Source organism: Calidris pugnax, unplaced genomic scaffold, assembly GCF_001431845.1.
Source record: "Calidris pugnax isolate Ruff unplaced genomic scaffold, ASM143184v1 scaffold68, whole genome shotgun sequence".
Classification (NCBI taxonomy): Eukaryota; Metazoa; Chordata; class Aves; order Charadriiformes; family Scolopacidae; genus Calidris; species Calidris pugnax.
Window position 1 is genome coordinate 5,781,449 of NW_015090921.1, and position 23,381 is coordinate 5,804,829.

A 23,381-nucleotide genomic window follows, 5' to 3' on the forward strand; every position below is an offset into this window, starting at 1 on the left:
CAAGTGGATGATGACACGAAATACTGGCATCATTAGTATTCATACAGTTTGTTTTTGTTTATAACTTGTACTTAAGTTAGCTTTTCTGTGCTTTTTGAATACTGTTGAAAAAGTGTTTGTATTTAACTTTCTTGGAAAAAAAAAAAACAAACCAGTATCTGCAAGGAGAGAATGTTTCTTTTATGTTTCTTAAGGTAGATGTGAGGATTTTTTTTCTTTTTATTACTTTTCTTGAGCTGACTTAATTTTTGCTCTGTGACCCAAGTGGGTGTTGGATAAATGAGCTCTCTGTTAATGGAATATTGCTATCATCTGCGTTAACTGCTTTACGGAATGTAATGGGAAATAACTTCCTTAGAAATCTGTATATATTTTACATTAGCACAAGAAATATATTACATTCAAAAATTCTCTGGAAAATAAATTTAGTATAATTTGGTTTTATAGGTGTTCAACATATGTTCCATATGGATGTAATTTTAAATACAAGACAAAATACTGCTTTCTTTGAAGCAAATGATGAAATTGTCTGTGATTTCAAAGGAATCAGAATGTCTCTGTGAAAAGTTATAAATTCAGGAAAAAAACAGGTAACAGGCAAGAGCAGAAAACGCTTTTTGGTTTGCTTAGAACTGTTAGATACTGCTAATGCTACTCTAAGGTTTAGACTAAGGCAGGCCATTGAACACAGCTCAGTGAAGTGTTTTTCTTCTACCCTGACCTTGTTTCTTTGCCCTTCTCAATTGTATGTTTTAGTGTGTATATGTATATATATATGTATTCCTTGCTACCTTGGTGCTGTTGTCTCCTCTCACACCTCTCTATCTACGTTTACCTACTGTGACAGCTGAATGAGGGTTGTTCCTCGGTGCCCCCCTGTTACACGACAGTGCCTTTTTCAGGTAGTGATAGTTGAACTCTGTCCCAAAAGCTGTGGATTTTAGGGTTGGTGCCTTATGGTGGGAAAGAGCGGTCTCGGGCCTCCAAGAGTTGCTGTCTGAAATGTGTACAAACTGCATTGGTTATGCATTGCTCATGATTTCAAGGTTTTGGGTTTTTTTCCACAGAAGAGCTGGGATTCTTTTTTAAAAAAGTTGAGATTCTAATTTGGTGTTTATAAACGAGATCTCTGTCCCCCCCAAAAAATGTATTTTAGTGTTTCTGTATCCTGTTTCATAACCTAGCCTTTTGTTAAGTTTATCTTGACATCTTTTCCCCTGTCTCTCAAATTAGCTATTTTCATTTGCCTAGTCTATCATTTAAAGTTTTGTGTAATCTATCATTGAGGTCTTCTCTCTTAGTATCTTTTCTCTTAGTATCTGTACTTGGCATTAGCAGGTGGTTTTCATAAGTCCCATCTGTGTTTTTGAAAGGGACTGCACCAGTAACCTTTCCCAAATGTATTCTTCTTGCAGTTGCACGAAGCATGTTTTCTAATTTTGGTAAAGGGCAGGCTCTCTAGCTTATTTAAAGAGCAGGAGTCTGCATGTCCTGAGTGGCCACCAGCCCCATTCCACATAAGGTGATGCTTCTGCTGATGTTATGTGACAGTACTGCACCGGTACTCATTGCAGCCAGGAGCACAAGGTGCTGGCTACTGGAAGTTTACTTCCCAGACTAAGAGGCTGACTGTCTTGTCTTCTTTTACTTGCCTTGTTGCCTGTGCAAAAGCAGCTACAAGAGTGTCCTGAAACAACAAAAGCAGAACAAGCTTTTGAAAGCCCTCTAGGTAATATTTTTTTATTTTCATAGAACGCATTTCCTCCCAAGTCTTAAAAATACTTTGTGAGTGTTAGAATGTTTTGGAGCAGGGCTCAGATTTTTTTGTACGCAGCAAAGAAAAATGGGGCACCATGTCATTAATTAACTAGAGCCATTTGTCTGTGCTGGGCAGTTTCATTATCTGAGATCCCACACTGTCTCTGAGAGAAGTTGTAGTAATGCAAGATGGCATGACTGCACGCATAGAGATTGCTGCCCATCTCCCCCAGGGAATGGTGCAGAGCTGGGGTGCTAGTCTTGTGCAGTGCATGGTGAGACACCACCGTTGTGCACAGAGAATTTATGCAAGTTTCAGGTAGGTTTTCCCCAATTTCCTTCTCTTTAGTCTGAGGCTTTATATGAAATTTAAATAGCAGTGCGCTTTTAATTTTTTCTGCCACTTTCCATCTGTAGCATAGATTTTAAAGAAAATAATGGAGTTCTGCACCTCTCTTTTTTTGAATTTAAGGGTTTACTGTCTGAGCCACTTTTGATGCAATGAAAGAGCAAGAGGGATGAGACGGTGCATCACAGCATATGGTGTCACATAATTTATTTCATTACAGTCACAGATTGAAGTTCTGTCCTGGTGGAATGAAAACTGACCACTGTATCCAAATTCTGGTTTGCATGGAAATCACAGCATTTTCACAGAAGTTCTTTGATACAAAAGTCCGTGAATTACTGAGGAATTGCTGAGGTCAGTCTCATTACTGAGGAAACAGTTGGGAAATCAAGGGTGGATGAAACTGGACCAACTGGACTGTAGCTTTGTTTTAAGCCCTCCTTATTCCATGCTTCCTTAAACACTGGTGGTATGACAGATGAAAAGACTTTTCCCTCTGCTTTTCCCTCCTCCCCTCCATGCCTCTGTATGAAAGAGAAAGCAGCGTTACTCCGCAGCTGTTCAAAGCACTGATGGGTCATCGGGAGTATTTCTGACTGGGATTGCTCAAGGGAGATGCCTGAGGCTCTTGTTGTAGGAGTAGGAGACTTGAGAGATGGTGCAGACAGGAACACTCTTCTTGTAGGGTGCCGTTACATGGCAGGATTGTGGAGCTCACTGTGACCCAAGGAGGCCATCTCCTGTGCTTCCTCTCCCAGCTCAAGAATACATATATCAAATCTCTGGTAAGATTAAGTAAATACTTTAAGTGTTGTGCAGGCTTGTGTCTGAAAAGAGCACTGACGATGCCTCATGTTTATGTCTGCACCAAGCGTTCCTATTGTTATTGCTATATAATATTTGCAAAGAAGAATAGGGAGAAACTATACGAGGGTGATGGTGATCGCTAGGAATGCTTATTTTTGGCCATCAGATTTTGTTAGCCGTTATCACAGCCAATCAAAGCTCTGCGCAGATAGGAGGAGCCTGGAAAGATAACTTGAGCAGCGTGTCTAGTATAGCAGCGTGCTGTCTTGGTGAACTCCGTGTTCTTGGCTTCAATATAGATTTTTAAATTATTTATAAACATCTGTTCTGAATTTGGTAGGAGGGTTGCTAACCGGGTGTGCACTCCTCTTTTGCAAGACACAGTAAAACAATTATAACTTAAAGAGAAATATCCAAGATACTATTGCATAGTACTAAATAGTGAAAAACACTGAAAACAAACTTCAGGTAAATGTATTGATTATTGATACTTTTTTTTTTTAATAAAAATAACTGCACTAGCCAAAGAGGGGGTTTTCATACTGTTAAAAGCTCTTGACTTTCAGAGTTTACAGCAGTAGGGATAAGGATACAGATTATGCTGGTGTCATGGAGGGATGCTGTGTTTGGGACAGTTGTGGTTGTAGGTACTTAACTTGTCAGTAGAGTGGAGAAGCCCTAATGACTGAAGGCTTTGAGGTTCTTCGCTAAAATTTCTGATGGACCAGCATGGAGTTTTAGTTCTCTTCTCATTGCACCCTTGTCCTCAACCCATTTTGTCTGGGGCAGTGTTCTCTGAAGACTAGCATAATAGAAAATACACCTTGTATTGTTTGTTTTTTTGTTTTTGTGGGCAAGGTCAGTCACTGAGGAGGTGCAAAGATGGCAGCTTCTCAAAGACATCTCTGCCGAGGTCACCAATAAAAGGAAGGCAAAGACACTTTATAATGTTAATGGGAAGAAAAAGATAGATCTGAATACTCCCCAAACTTCCTCAGCATAATACTGCAGCTGCTGGCATGGTGATTGCATAGGGGTGCCATTTTATGGCACAAAGTGTCCCAGGTACAAGTGGAAGTAGTTTGGTAAATGTTGTACCTTACTTACACACCATCATGGCTATGGGTCACATCCTGGGAAGTGACAGAGTCCTGGAGACAGCAGCAGTGACCACTGGTGTGCATCCTGCCAGGCTTGCTACAGGTGTGCTTTTGGTTGTGTTTGTAAGCAGTGTGACAATGTCCATTACAGTAGGCCACAGAAGGCTACTTTTTGTTCTAGAAAAGTCTAGAAAAAAGATTAAAATGAATTGTTCCAAAAAACAGAACTGAGACGATTGTCCGGATCAGCAAAAATCACTGTGAGAGGGGAGGTATTGACACTGTTGCCATACTGCTTTTGAGGTCCTTTGACTCAGTACAGGTTGAGATTGGGTTTGGAGTGATGGGAACACCACAACTTGGGTCATGGGAATCGGAAGGAAAGTGTAAGTGCTTGCAACGATTACGGTGCAGGGTTATTTTCAAAGTTTGAATAAGTAGATGCATACTCAATTCTTTAAAAAGTGTTTTAAGATTTCTCGTGTACTTGAGTGGTATGTATTGGCTTCAGTATGTCTGATTGCTTTGGTGAGCATTTGGTGGTCTGTATTTGTAGAAGTTGTTTTGTTGTATGACATGACTACTGCTGACTTCAATATTTTTCCTTTACTGCATGTGCATGTTTTTAAAATAAATAGGGGACTTTTAAAAGTCAGCTCCTTTGTTCTCCAAGTGCCTGACTGTTATTTGAGAGGTTGGAGGAGAAGTTGGGCAAATTTTATAACAGCTAAAATAAACAACTGCCTCCCTTTCTTTCCACCTACTCCTTCCTCCAGCTCTGTATACCTGCTTTTTCTTCTGTACTCAGTATATAAAATGGTGTCAGTGAGGTCCAGCAAGCTGTGCCCTCTCAGGGATTCTTGATCTTCCTGTGATTCTTTTCCACTGGGTCATTCTTCCAGGTCTTGCAGAGTGTCTGTTGTCCCTCTGGGGTTGTGTTAGCTTTATGTGTTGGCTGCAGAAATGATTTGTCATAGGGACAGCAAATGTTAGGAGGGGATTTTCCTTTGGGCTGCTCCTGTCTTTTGGACTGCCACAGCAATTTTGCTCCTGTCAGGTCTCTCTTGTAGCTCCCGGTTACAGCCCTGCCCCTGCGTTCTGTACTTGTGTCACTGTTCTGTTGCTGTGTCTGCATTTCTCTAAAACTTTCTGTATCTGAGAAGATCCAAGTCTTTCCTGGGACATGTACCATTAAATGGTTGCTCTGTAGCTTTATCTTTGCATGAAAACAAGTTAGCTGTCCGAAGTAATTTAGAGGGAGAGAGGCAGTTCCCAAAAATCTTGAAAAAATCATGAATTTTTCAAGAAGTGGGGAAATTAAATGTTAAGATCACTGTGACTTCTGAGCGGCAGAAGTCAGATGTGTCTAGTGTACTTTGGAACTGATATTATTGAAACAAGGAATACAGCTTTCCTATCTGTGGAGCAGAGCACCCATTCCTAAGGATGAGGGATTGTTTTATCAGTGAGATGCAAACTGTGGTACACACGTGTGTGAGACTGTGCTGACAAACACAGTTTTTGCTGAGAGCGCTTTTGTAGTGTTTGCAATCTGGAGTTAAGGTCAGAACATCTAGAACAGCTGTGAGTCTGCTTTGCCTCCTGGGCTTCACATTTTAAACTCTGCTTTCTTTCCCAACAACCTCTGGTTGGGAAACCTGGTAAAAAAAGGATGAAACAAGCGCATGTTTAAAGGGAGGCTGAATGTATGGTTTGGCTGTGGGTCCAGTTTTGTTTATGTTCAATGTTCTCCGGCTGGTAAGCTGCTGCAGGATGGAGGGGTCTCCATTCCCACCACCGCATGGTCCTCTGTGCAACCACTGTGCTCAGTGCTCTGGAAGGGCTTGCTGGCCCTGTGGCACCCTGATTATTTATTTTGGTGTGTTTGTTTCCTGATCATAGCTGATCTTGAGTCATTGCGTGGGTGTTTTATTGCTAGATCAGATGCAAGAAGTGGGAACATAAGTGGGATGGTGGAGCAGAGAAGAGAAATTGCCCCTTGCAGCCACAGCCTGCAGTTAAGATCGATAAAATATGCTGTGACTTATGTGGAGACTTTGGTTCCATCCCTGTTTGCTGGAGGCTTTCTTGTCATGTGGGACTTTAACAAAGCTCCTTCACTGCTGCGTAGAGCTTTTTGTCTGCCTAGTGAGGAATGTTACCCCGTGGTAAAAGGTGGTTTGCTAATTTTATTTTGTGTTGTTTATACCTTACTGGTTTTATATTTATTTTAATGTAAGTACAAGTGTATAAACTGATATATATCTGAAAAATTGTTGTACTTCAAAAGTTTTATGTTTGGAATTTCTCCTTATCTTGAATCTTTAATAGTGACTGTGGCCTGGGAGAGTGTGAGGTGATGAGAACCCCCAGCATAAAGTCATTTGTGTATAGTGCACATGGACTGAAGGCAGCGAGTGTCACCTAACTGTTATACGTGGGGTTGGGAGCATTGCTTGTTGTTGAGGTTGCTTTATGTCTGCAATGAGAATACCCTGGCATTTAAAACTATTAAGAGCTTTGCCAGATTTCGGCCATTTGGGTAGAAGTCTCCCATGTATGATTGCCTGCCTCAGGCTAGATATTTTTAATTACTTTAAAGCTTTGTCCCAAAGAGTTCAGCTGCTACAGAAGATGACATTAAGGGAAAATTAAGTTTTAAAATATTTCAAAGCAACTTAAGGTGACCTTATATTTGAATTTCCAATTTATTTAAATTTGGAAATCTAATGTGCATTTTTTTAAATTCTCCATCCAAATCCACTCATTTCTGCCCAAGTTTTAAACAACTAAAACTGTTTAATATGCTCTGTGAAGACTCTTAAGAACATAGCACTTAAAAGTTTTAAGGGGTCTTCTTTCTCTGAGTGCATCTGAGCTTGTATTCTCTAGTGTTGACCAAATTGTGCTTGCACCATCCCCATAAGTCAAAAAACTCACCAGCTGAGAACTGCCTTGATAAATTGAGCTCAGTGTTGTCCAAGTCACAATTAAAGCCCAGGTATAGGAACTGAGGGCAAGGTCTTCTGTCCCATTTAATTGCAGTAATGTGTTTGCTGACCCCAGCTGGTGTCCAGGAAGAAAAGTAAAGCACAGAGACTTTAAGGTAAAGCATTATTTTGAGGTAGAGCAAAACAGGGAGAGCCTATGCTCAGAAAGGTGTTTAAAACTTCTTTATGCTTTTAAAGCTCAAATGCTACAGTTACTGTCTCTACAGAAGTCTTAAGTGCCATATGGCATTATTTTAAATGTCGTTTTGGTATAGAAAGCATGGAGTAAAGACTGGGAACTGGAGAGAGGAGACCCCAGAGACAGGGCACATTGTGCTATGTGCTGCCTGGAAGTCAGAGCTGTCTGTGAAAGCAGACTGTAATTGGTGGGGGAGTAAATACTTCTGTGCACATCTAAACAAAGCTGTTAAAAGACACATCTGGGACCGGTGGTCAGCTGGGTTTGAATTTTCTAACTCTTGTTTTATCTTACCTAGTTTTTAACTGACCTGATAGTACTGGTCCAGCTGATTGTCAGGGGATGTATATACAGCTAATTTTAAATGACAGTGTGTGTGCCTTCATCTTGCTTTTGAACAAAGTGTGATAAAACTGCACTAAGGACAAAATTTATTTTATTTGTAAACCAATTTCTTCCACCTTTTCAAAAGCATTAGACTTCATCAAAATAAAACTTTCTGGTAAAGTTGCAACTTACAAGATTTGTCAGTATCAGAGTGCAAAGCAAAATATCAAACAAATACAAAAGATAAAACATCCTTCTCTTGTTCTTGGCCTCTCAGTACCAAATTGTACAGCTACTTTCTTGGCCTCTCAGTACCAAATTGTACAGCTATTTTCTCCTGTCAGGTAAGTAGGCCACTGACCTCCTCTTCCTCATTTCTGTCTTGCTATGTATATAACAATCCATGGCAATTATTGAGGAGGATGTGAATAAACACACCTATAAATAAGAGCATCCTTAACTTCAAGTAGTTATCATGCTGTCAGGCCAGAAATAAACTGTTGGTTGGTTTGAGGTTTTTGGTTGGTTTTGTTGGTGGTGGTGGGTTTTTTTCACTTTGGCCACGTGCTTTTATCATTCTTTTCTAATATGACTCATCTTTGGAAGTGGAAGTTGGCTGTAGTAGCCAGTCATAGCTGTGTTCAAAGGGAGTATTTACAGTATATATGAGTGTGTGGTTCTTTGCACTTGTGGAACAATCCTGGCCATTTACATCTCAGGACAGTTTTGTTTTGCTAAAGGGTACTTTTTTGAGGACTACAACATGCATTGTGGATTATGTGGTAAAAATCAGGTGGTATGAGTTGACAACACTTGCGGCTCCCAGGTCCTGTGACATGGATTTGTACTCCACAAAGCACAGCCAGTCTACCCATGCTCCACTCTACTTCCTTGTAAACATAATTTAAAACAACTCTTGATTTGAAATAAAATCCTAACAAACTATTTGGACAAGCTCTTGGAAACCATTTAATGGCCACAGTCCTCTTTTGTTCTTTTACTATAGACATAAGTGGCTGCAGATCTGCAAATGCTGCTTCCTATCACAGTGTCTTATGAGTAGCTGTTTTATAGCTCTTTCTGTCTGCAGTTTGTTAAAGTAAACACAAATTTCCGGCATTTACAAATTTGACATGCATCTTTATGTGCCTTTGTATTTTAAATGGATTTTTGAATGTGTTCTGTTTCCAGAGAGAGTGCAGAAGGAGGAAGAGTCATTGTAGAAGTTGATGACAAAGTGGCAAAAGTCAGAAATATAAAGGTATGCTTTTTGTCATGTTTTCTTTCTCATAAAAGGATCCTGGTACCCTGATGCTTTTCTGGTTTTGTTTGGCTATTGTGTCATTCTAATAGAAATATTAAAGGGAGACATTTAAACTGACACAACTCTAGAATAAATACAGCAAAAGTGTGTGTGGCGGGGGTTTTGGTTTGGGGTTGTGGGGGTTTTGATTTTGTTTTTTTTTTTTTTCTTAGATGGGATATAACATGTAGCTGCATTTTCTATATTTTTTATTTATCAAAGCTGCTGCAATCTGGCTGCATGCCATCATTCAAAGCTGTTAGTAAATTGTTTAGAATTTTGTGTTTATCTTACTGTTTCTAACATCTGGATAATTTCTTTCCGTGTGTTTCTCCTCCTCTCATATTTGCACTCAGAGTGCAACTGACTTACATGAAATGGAGCAAAATGTGTTCGGCTACACTTCAGGCCTTGGTAAGAGACCAAGAGCTATAAGAATAAACTTAATGTAGCTGTTGTCCTCTGTGAGAACTCTGGAGCCAGAGTGCATGAGAATCAGCCCTCTGATTTAGATTCTTGAACTATTTAAAGCTGCCATGGTTCTTCACTAAATTAATAGAATGGGAGTAAATCAATTTTTGTTTTTTCAAGCATGTTACTGCTTGAAAGGCAAATAAATGCACTGTGGGATAACTGATTACTGTGGGCATGCTAAAAGAGGGATGCATTTTGTATTTGTTCTCTCCTCTTTCCTTGTATTTTCAAGCAGCCCAATTACTCTGGATTGTTGGTTCAAGAGAAAGGCTTTATTAGGTTATGAAGAGAAACAGTGGCAAAAATGGAATTAGAAGATTCAAACTATTTATCTTTTTTACATTATATTTATTTTTATATTGACTATAAGTGTTCTTTTTTAGAGAAAGAAGAGGGAAAAAATACTAGTGGTATGAGAGGTCTCATGGGTGTAAAACATCGCTTATTTTCTGCATTTTTTCTTCTCAAAGGCTGTATTTGCAGGGTCTGAGACTGGCCACTTTCTGAAATCGTTTTCCCCAATTCCTTACACCTGTGGTAAAGCTCTGGAAGAGACGCTGGTGAGGCAGGGCTGGGGGGACCTGGGCCTCCCAAGCTTCCCGCCCTGTGGGGAGACCTCCCTGGGCAGGTGGAAGCCTCGGTCATGCAGTGGCTTAACTAGGTTAACTAGGCCCAGCTGAGCCTCGTTAGACCTAGAGGGTTTGGGGCTTTTTTTTTCCTTTTTTTTTTTTTTTTACACTTTATTTGTTTAACGAGGAGCTGTGGGCTGCCTGGGGAAACCACAGCAGTGAGGTGTACTACTTGTGGCAGGCTTGAGGAGGGTTATTTTGGTGATGTGAGGACTGGCTTGTGGATGTTTCTCTCTTGAGGCTTCGTAATTGGTAAGTTTTGTTAAGAGAGTAAGTTTGCTTTATGTATTAGCTAAAGTTAGACAGACTTTGGTGAATCCAAGTTAGTGTATAAATTAAACCCTCTCTCACCAGAAGGGTCATCACCTCTGTGATCAGGGGCTGCTTTTCCTGAGGTGGAGGGGTGGGGTTTTATTTTTTGTTTTTTATTTTTACATGTTGCAATAGGAAGGCAGTGCTTTAGGCCTCCTCCTGCCTATTGCTGTAGAAAATCTAAGAAAAAAAAAAGGTAATTGCCTAAAAATCTCTGAATCACAACATGACGAAAATGTTGTTATTGAAGATGATCAGTGGGCTCGTTGAGAAGTTGATCGTGCCTAAAGGAAACCTTGGTTGTACTTAACTCAGGGTGGCAACTTTTAGAATCGTGTGAGGTTTAAAATACGTGAAACCTCTCTATTTCCAAGATAATTTAAAATTATTTCTGTCCTCTTTTGCTTTGCTCTTTCTTAGTTTAAAAAAAAACAACAACCCAAAACCCACAAACCTGTCAGAGGGGCCTGTTAATTAATTTTCCCTGTAAGCCTCACAGCTGGTGGCAGAGTTCAGGGCTTAGGGCACCCTTTATCCAGTAATCAGGCAGATAGCACAGTCACCCTCTAGTTTTTGGGGCCATTAGTGAAACAGTTTGTTGAGGTACGAAATTATAACAAACCTTTTTTTCTGCTTATGTTATTGCAAATGTCAAGGTTACAATAAAGTTACCGATTAGGTCGAAATTACATGTGGATGGTGTTAATTTTATGTAATGTTTTGGCTCTTTGCTCTACTTGCTGAGTAGGACAGCAACCTGTTGTTACTTTTTCATAAGCTTATCTGTTTTATTACAAATCACTTAGGCAAGATTATACAGAAAGACTTACATGATTCCCTTAAAATTTTAGTCGCCATTTCTGACTATTGTGCTTGAAAGGCTTCACTGTCATTATTAGTAACCTGTAAAGGTTAGATTTGCAGTGTGCAGTCCCAGTGACAGAAGCCTTAACCTACAACCATGATAAAGCAAAGAGGAAGACACCTGCATTTCAACTATATAGTGAGAAAATGGGTTTTGTTTTCTCACTTTGGGCATAGTTTCTGTGATGCAGCTCTTGGTGAAACCGAAAAATGACAGAAAAATATAAAAAGGGCTATAGAACTTTCCTGCTAATAGAGATGTGAAGATTCACTAAATTGTGTTTGTTATATACGGCCTGGAGGACCTTAGCTGTAATAAATGAACCCTTCGGCAAAAATTCTTCAGCAGGCCTGTCATGGATGTGTCCGCTTCACTCTGAGCATCAAAGAAAATTGAATAAAGAGGACAAACTATTTGCCATTCCTTTCCTACAATACAGATCTTAGATAAAGTTCCTGTTAGTTTTTTAATAGTTGATTTTTGGTGAGCTTAAAAATATATTGGTCTTTTTTTTTCTTTCTGTTGTCAGGTTGATAGTAGGCTTGATGGTGCTTGGGACTCGAGTAAAGAGGACAAACTATTTGCCATTCCTTTCCTACAATACAGATCTTAGATAAAGTTCCTGTTAGTTTTCTAATAGTTGATTTTTGGTGAGCTTATTGGTCTTTCTGTCTTTTTTTTCTTTCTGTTGTCAGGTTGATAGTAGGCTTGATGGTGCTTGGGACTCGAGAGAAAAGACTGTGGCCTTCAGCTTTGATTACTGCTACTGGTCAGTTGATCCCGAAGATCCGAAGTATGCGTCTCAGGAAATGGTAAGTGATGCTGCTGTTCATGTCTGTGTTCCCATCTTTTTTTGTCTTTTATATTCATCTACAGGAGGAGACTGAGACTTACGATAGATAAAATTTCATTTTCTTTTTTGCCCCCATCTTTTTCTTATTTGTGTGTAAGACCACAGTATTCATATCTTTTGTCTTAAGTAGGAGCAGTAGGGCTGCAATACCCTTGTTCATCAACTGATGCACACCTTCATTAGACATGTCAGCTTTGGTAGTGATCGTTAATTGCGATGATCTGACGTCTTTAGCTTAAGCAGAGAATTTTGGAAGGAGGGACAGTAATCAGGTTCTAGAAGGAGAAGGCTCTGAGGTGAAAGGAAGAGTGTCAAGGTGATGCTGCTGAAAGGGTTAACAGTGAAGTAATCACATCTTTAACAGTAGTAAATTGTACTTACAGTGTATTGTTCTGAGTGCTTTTGCTTGCTAAAGCATCAGAAATCTCTTGTGTCTAATGGAGAGTCTTAGTTTGAAGATCCGAGGTTTGATTGATTAAGAAAGAAAGTTGAAGCATTTGGTATAAAAATAGGATACAACTGCAAATTTTTGTTAATAAAGAAGAAGAAATTATTAAATCTACTATAAATAAATAAATATCGTGCTTGGCAAAACTATCCAGAGATTTCTCTATGCATGTGTACAATCACATTTCTGTCAGCATTAAAATAAGTTTTTGCTGCTCTTTTGTCTTCAGAATTCTATCTTATTTCATTTTTGTCTGTTGTCAGTACAATTATTCCTGAAATTCTAACCTGTATAATTGTGTTGTTTTTCACAGAAAGTATCCCTTAAGGCTCAAATAGTCCTGTGAAATATGTATTTCTGGTGGTGATGAGCACAGGATTGTTTTACTTTTGAGAGGCAATATTTGAAAAACTATTAAATTTGGCAATTACCAGAACAATAGATCAAAATTTTGGTTGTGCTGCTTTTCCTGCTTGGTGCAGTAGCATGAAAGTGATATTGGGAACTCTGGAAGTTTGTGTTTAGTGTTTAAAAAAGAAAGTTTTCTTTCTTAAGTACTCAGCACTAGATAAACTTCCATTTTAGGGATTACAACTAACAAATCTTTAAGTGTTGAGCTGTTAGGTTTGGGTCCTGTCCCGCTCCTTTGTATTATCTTACTTGCTTATTTGGATTTTATGTTCTTCATCTTTTTTTTCATAATACACTCAGGAGCGTGCTTCTTAGAACTGTTGACAATATGGTTGGCTTTCCAGATGAAATGGTTTAGCAGATGAAATGTTGATAAATACAGTCTGCCAACTCAGCTTTATCTCTACTTGGTATGAAAAATTATCAGATCTGCCAAATGGAAAATATAAATATTGGCCACAAAGTGTGATTTTTTTGTTCTTGTTGTTATTAAATACAAGTGCAATTGAAAAAGAATGTAAACCGCAATATAAACAGTGCAGCTTCCTTGCTGGGGCTGAGTAGGTATTTCAGACTCTGTGGTGAGTCCTGTGTTATCATACAATACCATTTTATCCAATAAAAACACTGAAGGGAAAACAAAAGCTCACTGGTCGTAGAAAATTAAGTAATGATTTCTCTACTCGGATCTGATGCTGGTTGAAAGGATGTCCAGTGCTGCTTCATGTAACTATTGGGTTCTTGAGCCTCTGACAGATCTCCTTCATGAGTTAGGAAAAGTTTAAAGAGGGACTTGTGCTTTGAAAGGCCTGGAGTCAAGAGTGAATTTCGTGAGCTTTTTACCTGTCTTGGTGATTGTAGAACCAGTAAAGCGTACTTTAAATGACCTTGAGAAGAGGGCTGCTGGAATACTGCAATCTTACCATGCTTTTGTGCATTTGTCTGCCCCCTTGCACTGTATGAATGCAGTTTATTGTGCTGATTCCATGTTTTGAATCATTTCTTCAGTGCTGAGCTTGAAGTTTCTAAGCTTCCTTACAGCAATGATGCTATCTGCAGCCAAAGGGCGTTTGGTAACACTGTCATCCAGTAAAAGCTTTCTTTCATGAGCTGACCTTGGATTACTTTCTCCTGTAAAATGTCCTGCCAAGTCTTATCATACATGATTGGTGTATTGGTTGAGGATGAAAAGGAGATTAAAGTATCTGCCTTCAGGTTGATTTTTGTAGAATCCTGTCTTTTTAGTACACTGTCCTTTTTTTGTCCTCTGGATGGACATAGAAAAATGAAGTCCTAATGGTTTCTTCAGTTGTTAAGGGTTCTGTGACAGTAAAACAATAGTGAGAGTGCTGCAAATCATAGTGTTTAGGTAAAAATATGATTTTAAAGATACAAATCTACTTCTCTGAATAATTCTTACCGTTTCTTCCGGATGTTAATATTGCTCACTTTACGTTCTGGTCCCTTGCATTCCAAAGATGACTACACACAATACATTTTATTCCCTATATATTTTGATGATATACTTTGCGGGTATTTACAACAGGCATAAGTCACGCTTGTGTAAGTACTTTCAAATGTTTGGATGAAAAGTTCAGATTTATTGTTCTGTTTATAAAAATTGTGCTTTCTCTCCCACCTGTATACTACTTCTGTTTGTCAAAATGGGAATCCATGTTGCCCATCTTGTTTGTTTTTCCTAATACGGTCATGTTAATATTTCTTCTATTGCTTTTTTTAATCAAAAAAAAGGGGGGGGAAGGCATTTTTTCACTTTATTTTGGGGAGAACAGACTTTATAATACAGTACACTGAAGAGGAACTGAATGAAATTAGCAAAATCTGCAGTGCTCATGTGACAGATGATATGCCTTTACTCTTTATTTTTAGTAGCACTGAAACTGGAAGTGCTTTTCCCTTCAAAAATCAGGCACAAGCAGTCAAAAATACGAATTATTTTTAAGAAATGTTATTATTTTTTTAATTAAAATAAGTGTTATTATTTTAAGTGTACATAGGTTTTAGGGGTGAATTTAAAAAGCAATTCTTTCTTCATTATATATACAAGCATTCTTGATGGGCATTACACAGACAATATAGGCCTCATATCTCTGAAAAGAGGAAAGTTTGCTAAACTAAATATAAAACTGATCTTTGACTACTGAGGGGCATCACTGTACACACTTGGGATATAGGCTTCTTAGCAGAGATAACTTGTTGGGTAGCAGTTGGTTTCAGAAGATGGTTTCAGGTACAAATGGATAGTCTTTGTTATTCAAGATTATTCTCATTTAAAACATTTGAGGAACTAGGTATGAGGCAGAGTTCAGTTTTGTTTATTTATCTCCTAATCGTGGTGAAATACGAAGCTATACAGCGTTCCTAATGATGATCCAGGAATTTATAAGCTTAATTTAGAAGTCTAATAGTAGTGGTCTGAATTCTTAGTCTTCCTTTCAAAGTTATATTAATTCTTTACAAAATGTAAGATTTTTTAAGTAGTTCAGCTAGGCAAGTATTATGTTCATTTTCCAAATAAGCTGAATGCCACATTTTGCAGTGGGACCTCTGGTCAGGCCCAGATCCTCACGCCTGTTGCTTTTGTTTTCTCAATGGGTGGTTGAATACTTCACAGTGATATTAAGCTGAGAATTTTCATCTACATTCACAAATGTGCAATTCTTCCCAAGGGGAAGTCTACCTTTTTTTTTTTTTTTTTTTTTTTTTTTTTTTTTTTTTTTTTTTTTTTTTTTTTTTTTTTTTTTTCCCCCCTAAATGGATTTTGTTGGTGCATAAACAGAATAGAAGAATAAAGAAGTCCCCTAAGAGAAGAGTCACTGGCTAAATCAAGCAGAGCTACCAGGCATTAAAGAGAAAAGGAAAGCAAACAGAAGTGCTAAATCTTTTTAAGTACAGAGAGGTGAACCAGGCCCTAGAGAGGCAGAGAGAAAGAAACTGAGTATCAAAAAATGGTATAGGACCAGGGAAAGAACGTGTAACAAATAAATATTAATTCAGGACAGGAACAGAACATTTGATGGGCAAAATATGAAATAAGAAACAGAAGGAAATTCTAAAAGATTATAGGCATTTAAGGAAAAAAACAGGTCATGCAGTTTTTTTGATCTTGAGTCTGAAATTTGTTTCAGGCATTTTCCATGGTTATAAACAAGACAATGGTTTTCTAAACCATCAATGTCAAGATATAGTTACAAAACCCAACCAAAAACTAACCAACCAAACAAAAAAAACTCAGTAGAAACTGTAATACTTCCAAGGATGTTCCTTTTCCTGCCATTTTTGAGATAAACTGTTCATTTTCCTCTGTGCCACAAGAGTTAGTTTAGTCTGGCAGAGGGAGAATGCTGAGTGTTCTCCACCTGGGCTTTACTGCTTGCATACAATGAAGTAGTTTCACCATGTCTCTTGTTTTTTATTCTGTATTAATATATCCTTGTATTAAGGTTTTTTAGGGAGGTGAGTTTGGTATTATACAAAACCTGCTTTAGTAAAGGGAGACGTTTTGTGTAAAAGTAATTATTGCTTCCTTCTCCACCCACCCCCTTCCTCCACAGATGTCTTCAGGAAGGTGTGTGTAGTTCAGGATTGTTTTCCAAAGACAATGTTGGAAATCCATCACTCTTTGGCCATTGTGTAACTATGGGATTATCCTTTAATAGAGATTCATGGCATACTTCCATTTTGCAGTGAAAATAATGTGTGATAATGATACTGTATTGATATTTAGCATTATAATGTTTAATCTTACTGGCAGATTCAGGTTTGCTGGTCCATTCTCCTAGTTGAATATGGTAGTTATATATAGGTGCTGTGAGACCTTTTTAGTTGTCCCGCAAACAAACATCTAAATTTAAACTAACTTAAATTTAAATTTTTTGTCTGGTGTAGGAAAGCGTTTCAGCTTTTTGTGTTTCCATTGTGAAACCTAAAATAGCTCTTAATGAATCTTTCCTCAAGTCTATTTTAGCTCCACCAAGCAACGGAAAATGTTTAAAACAATTTCCAAACTTAAGTAAATGTCCATTTAAATCCTACTGAAAAAAAAAAAATAAATTCAGCTTGATTTAATGCCAGCACAGTTAAAAAAACTCTTAAGAGTGTTCTACACAAGAGTATTCTTAAGGCTACAGGAACACATGCAAGCATTAAGTATAGCTGGTTGTTACAGCTTCAGTCCTCAGCTTCCCTCCAGCCATCCTACCCATCCGGGTATTGTGCGTGCACAGCAACCACGGTGGCAGACTGACCCACAGGATGTATGAGCAGGTATTTACACACAGCAGTTGCCATAGATAGCTGGTGTGTAGCGGTCTGTTCCTTTTGATAAGAAGAATACATCCCATGACTAATAGGCTTTGAATGGTAGAAAGAGTGAAATCCAGGAAAGTCTCCGAGTGCCCAAATTGCACTTCATTCAGTGGGGTCCAAATCTCCAACTGGGTTTTCTTGGAAAACATTTTGCAGATCTCAAGCTTACTTTTTTGTACCTTAGTGCATCTAAATTGTAATTTAGACTTTTTACCTCAGGCTTTCAAAGGTATGAAATAAATTATATTCCTATTGGTCAAGGAATTTCACACTTCTGGGCCTGACTTCATAAGGATCTTATTGCAGTTTGGCATAGTGTATTAGTTTTATGCAGGTATGAATATTCATTTGGTGTCTCCCTGAATATTATTGTTTTCAGTAATGCTGTGACCCAATCATAAAAGAACTCAACCAAAAAGGCCATGAGCAAACAAAAAGATGACTGTCTTTGAGGTAAATTAAGAAATATGACAGTGCACAGAGGTGGTTGTAAACAGCTGAGTGACGATATACTCTTGTATCTTTTCCCCTGAAAGATTACATTGTCTTTTAGATCAGAAGTGGCTGCCTATCAAAAAAACCCACAAAAAATCTCTTGGTTTCAAAATTTCATGTGGATTTCCCTGTATGTGGAAATTTCTCTGTGATGTGTGACTTGTCAAAAATATTGTAAAGAATCAGGGTGGTTTTACAGTGAGAAAGCAGTAAGAGTATGAAAACCAGTCTCATGGTAAATGTCAGTAGTAGCTTCTAATTTCTTGGCTTTCTCCTCCCCTACCCTGCCCCATTCTTCAGCATCAGCTTACTAACAGAAGTGAAACAATAACTGTGCTTCTTTTTTCAGTGCATTTCCACTGTACATTTAAATGATTGAAGGTTTTACAAGACTGCTCAGAAGCAAGACAGTATGTTAAAGGATGTTTATTTCTAAACTTTTTAATAAGTGGCACGGGTTCTCTTTGCATGTCTGTCCATTGCAAATGTATGATTCCATTTAAACACATTATCTAATTGGTTCTATCTTTGTTTATAAATATTCGTTGGAAAGATTGGGTTTTATCTTGTGCTCTGAGGGAGAAATAGAGGTTACTGTTGGCTCATATGAGTGAATGCACATGACTCCTGTTAACAGATATTTCAAGTTTTTATTTGTTTTAAAAGTACCATAATTGCTTTTCATCACATTTGACTTCCTGGCATAGTAGGGCTTTATACTACTTCCAGCTAAGAAAAGTAGTTGGGGAAAGAGGCAGGCAGAGATAGTTTTCTTACCTCCTTGTCAGAGTGTAACTGAAAAGTAAAGAGAAGAAGATACATATATGCTTGTTTTAATATGCAGGATCTTCAATATGGTACTAGGTTTTTTGTTTTGTTTTTGGAGGGTTTTGTTTGGTTGGTTTAGATGTTAATTGAAAAAGTTGGGAAAAGTTGCGCAATGGTATTGTTTGGATGCAAAAGATTGCAACATACTTTCCAACCCTTCATCAAACTAAGTCACTGTACTTGCTTCCCTTTTTTTTTTCTTTTTTTCCTTTTTAAATGCAAAACTAGTCACAATTCTAATGAACTTGAACTGAGATGCAAAAGTAGTCACAATTCTAATGAACTTGAACTGAGAGACCTTTCCTTTCTAAGCTGAGTTTGTGACACTTTCATGCCTCCGTACGTTGCCTGTGAAATTCAAATATTCAATTGTCTTGAGAATTCTCAAGGCAAATTCAAAATATTTTATCTGGCATATATGCTCAATTCTAAAAATTATTATAAAGCTCTAATGTAACTCTCTTGAAAAATCCTTCAGTTCATTCTCTCTGCCTTGTATTGGTGGAAAAAGAGGGAGAAAAAACGAGGCAGTGGCTGTGGGTGTAAATGGCATTTTTGCATGAAATATTTTAAAAGCAGTAAGCATTCCATCCACAAGATATTTTTTTTTCTCCAAACCAGAGTGAGACAGAAGTGAAAAGGAGAGCGTGCTATAAGAGAAAGGCTTTTTGTGCAATAATTGGATCAGTATATAATGGATTATGATGGAGGGAGGGAAACCACCATGAGTGCATACTATGTATCTTCTGCCAGCAACACAGCTGCTCTGTTCAGTTTGTGATCGAATAAGGTCATTCTTCCTGGTTATACCAAGATTTCTTTGCAGAAAACTTCTCTGGGAATTATTGTGAATAATTGTAAACTTCTTCAAAGCAGGATTTATTGGAAGACAAAAAAGAATCAAGTTGATTTTCAATTTACCATGCATAACAGTAAAAACATTGCATTTTGGAGATAAAAAAATTAATTTCAAGTAACTGAGGCATTGAGTTAATTGATAGAAATAATATAGTATTTCTGTGATAATATTCATATGCAACTCTAAATGAATGCAGATACATTTCAAATGTGAAGCCCAAACATGAGTACATAAGAGAGGATTTCTGTGAATAAGGATTAAGGTAACAAGTCGAGGGAAATCCATAGCCTGTTTCACAGCACAATGAAATGAAATGTTTTCCAAGTGTTCCATCTGGTAGTGCTCATACACACTCACTCTGTTTCCCTGACAGGCACTGACCGCTGCTTGCTAGACACACAGAGCACATTCTTTACAACAGGCAGGCAGTATAATTTGCTAAATAATATTGAAAGGATGCGTGCTGCAGTTGAACCCGCACATTCACAATCTGTATTACTTCTATCAACCTTGTCAGATTTGCATGTTTACAAGTGAAAACAAAAGCTGGGTATTAGTGGTGACCTGCAGTCTTTCTGAAATGACAGCATGTGGTTATTTGGAAGGATGATTTTTTGTTTTGGTTTGGTTTCTTAAATTAACTTCTAGTGATGGAGATGTATTTAAAATTAAACCTGTTAAATAACTAAGCTGTATGCAGGTGTTGATTTTTCTTTCTTACTTGCAGATGAACATTCACAGTTTAAATTCCTCTCTGTAATCACACCACAGTCATAAAGTAGGGATTTTTTTTTTAATTATTTCTTCTTTTAATCTAATATGAGGACCATTCCTTACTCTTTCTTTGCAACCAGCTTCCCAGCATGGCTGGACACAGAATGGAAGTTCATATTCATGGTTCTTCCAAGGTAGTAGCTTGATCCAAGATTAGTTTTCAACCAGAGTGATTTTTCTCCAATCTTAGCAATGTTGTGTGTAAAACTTCAGGGTTTTTTTCAGAAATAGCTGAAGCTCAGACTAATTATTCAGTAAAGTCTGCAAGATCATATTGGTCCGCGAGTTCTGTAGTCACTGGATGGAAGGATGCTGATAGACTTTTAGTAGGAGACTGGGCCCAGTTTGGGGGTTTTATTTTATGGGTTTGGGGTTTTATTTGGTTTTAGCAGGCAGCTGGCTTATGAAAGATTTTGTTGGGCAGGACTGTGCTAGCATTGAATAGTGAGATACATTTATTGCAGCAGCTGTGATTGGGTTCAACACGGCCATTTTGTTTATTTCTGAAAATGTGCCATGTTTCTGACATGTTGCAGCCGTGAGATTGGACTTGCATGCATAAGTAGCTAAAGCTAAAAAACTTCAATAATTTCACTGTATCACTGATTATTGAAGTTTTTGGTATGAACAGCAATTTTTCCTTTATATTATAGGAAAAAACAACCCTTCCCTTTTTGTTTTGTGCTTGCTTTATTTATTTATCTTCACTAGTAGCTAACTTTTACGTTTTTCTGTTAACTAAGATAATGTGCCTCAGAGAGATGTGTGTGTGGCCTTGAACACAAACTGAATGAATCATCTTTTTGGCTGGATCTGAGCACCTGACTCCCAATACTGTTTTGTTTTCAATCAACAAAAAGTCTGCCCCTGAGAATTCATATGTGAAAAGCAAAATTAACATCTCTGTTCAGTTGTGGCTTTTCTGCTAAAGTAGATTCTGTTGGCAGTGCTCCTAAATTGCATAAGAAAGAGTGAAGGTAAATAAAATTAATTCAGTCTAGAAACATTTTCAGTAGTCTCAGAACATCAGATTCAAAATTCTGAGTGTCAGTTTAGGGTTCCTTACCCTCGGGTATACGTGCTATTATGGATATGTTCTCACTCTTTATAACTGATGTTATAATGTCAGGACATTCTCAGCTGAAGCAGGGAGATTCTGTATCTTGGACTGTCAAATGTATTTTGAAGTATGTCTTACCAGACTATGTCACTGTCACATGAAATAGTTGATTAATAAGTTTTAGAATGGACCGTTTGAATCTGAGGCTGTTGCTTGTTCCTTTCTAATTTTTTGATAACTAAAAGATATAACAATGTTAGCTATGTTTAATGTGTCTTATAACTCTAAACCATGAAATTGACACTGCATATTCAGCTCGCTTTCAGAAAATTAGCAACCTTCTTGCTTCCTGCATATGGAGAATAAGCTATTTAATGTCTGAGCTTAAGTAGCTTTTGATATTTTTAACTTAAACTCGAATTCAGCAGAAACTCAAAGGAACTGTCTACACCCTAAAGATACGTTTTGTCTGAAAACACAAAGATTTCAGAGGACTGTAGAAGTTTCTCCCAGCTGTTCATGTTGTCCTCCTTTACATCATTTCTGAGTGTTTGACTGCTTGGTACAGCACAATCCTTCTATTGTCTCATATCCTACTGCATGTCATTTGCATAAATTTATTGCTTATTACAGCATATGGAATGTTATCTTTTTCTATTCCATTTATTGTGAATGTAAGTGGTTTTCTACAACTGAATGTCATTAGCATGTTGAGTTGAAAGAGAGAGCAAAAGAGATTAGAAGGTCGTATTTTGCTCCTCATTTTATTAACATGGAGTTGATGCTTTTTTCCTCATAGCAAACCAAGGCTGTATCTGTACAAATAAATAAAGTGGCCCTGTTTAATGTCAGAGGATATTCCCAGAGCACCCCAGCTTGGCCATCAAACTGCTAAATCGTTGGGCTCGTTCCTGATACTGTTTGGCCTGGGATAGCTGGTACTTCTAAGTTTCTGGGCGCAGTTCAGGAACACAGGTTGGTCTGTGCTGCGTGGGCCGGGCACATTTAAATCACTAGTGTTAGAGCTGTAATTGTGTGGTCCTGTCAGGAGTGCTGGTAGCTGAGGTTATCACTTGGAGAAGGATGTTTCACGCATGTGCCTCTGGCTCCATCTTCCCAACTTTGTGGGACAAAAAAAATAAAAATGACATTTTATGTTGGTGTTATACCTAACTGCATCCTTGTGGGGCAGAAGATAGCCTGCAGTCCGTGTAACCAGGAGTGGAGCTAAAGCTGTGATTGGAGCTGGCTGAGTAGCTCTGTTCCCAACAGAGGGATTAGGGGTGGAGAGTTAATTATGGGGGCTGAAATTTGTTGCATGCAGTTTAGTACCTTTGTTTTAATTTTTTTTAAATATGGTATCCACAAGATGTCTAGCAGCATACACATTGTAATACTGTTCTGGGGCTGATACAGTTGGGAAAGTATCTGGAGCCCCTCTTACAGCTAGATTCTATATAAATCCTTTTCCTGTATCTGTAGGTCAGCCTTTGACTCTTCAGGAAGCAATATTGAGGTTATCACTTGGAGAAGGATGTTTCACGCATGTGCCTCTGGCTCCATCTTCCCAACTTTGTGGGACAAAAAAAATAAAAATGACATTTTATGTTGGTGTTATACCTAACTGCATCCTTGTGGGGCAGAAGATAGCCTGCAGTGCGTGTAACCAGGAGTGGAGCTAAAGCTGTGATTGGAGCTGGCTGAGTAGCTCTGTTCCCAACAGAGGGATTAGGGGTGGAGAGTTAATTATGGGGGCTGAAATTTGTTGCATGCAGTTTAGTACCTTTGTTTTAATTTTTTTTAAATATGGTATCCACAAGATGTCTAGCAGCATACACATTGTAATACTGTTCTGGGACTGATACAGTTGGGAAAGAATCTGGAGCCCCTCTTACAGCTAGATTCTATATAAATCCTTTTCCTGTATCTGTAGGTCAGCCTTTGCAAGTAGACAATCAAATGTGTTCCTCTGAATATTTTTGCATCATGTCTGAGAGGGAAACTCCAGTATTGTCTTCACAGGAAATGTCTTGTCATAATATTATGGAGAAGTTTTTTTGACAGTCTGCCAAAGGGTCTTTGTTCGTCTTGGTAATACCAGATTTGATTTATTACTGGGCAGAACTATGTGACCCTAATTGGGACATAGGAATTCCCTGATTCCGATGCCTGTTTGTTCTCTAATCTTTAGCATATCTGCACGTTTTTCTT

At 38.1% G+C, this 23,381-nt stretch overlaps 1 protein-coding gene across 1 annotated transcript in view; it reads left to right on the forward strand.

Moving 5' to 3' along the window:
- The window catches only part of STARD9 (StAR related lipid transfer domain containing 9), a 109,336-nt gene that overhangs the window by 6,091 nt on the left and 79,864 nt on the right, over nt 1–23,381 (forward strand). The window contains exons 2-3 of the mRNA XM_014950158.1: nt 8,722–8,791; nt 11,809–11,925. Of these exons, the coding sequence (XP_014805644.1) occupies nt 8,722–8,791; nt 11,809–11,925 (187 nt within the window). The remainder of the gene's footprint in view (nt 1–8,721; nt 8,792–11,808; nt 11,926–23,381) is intronic.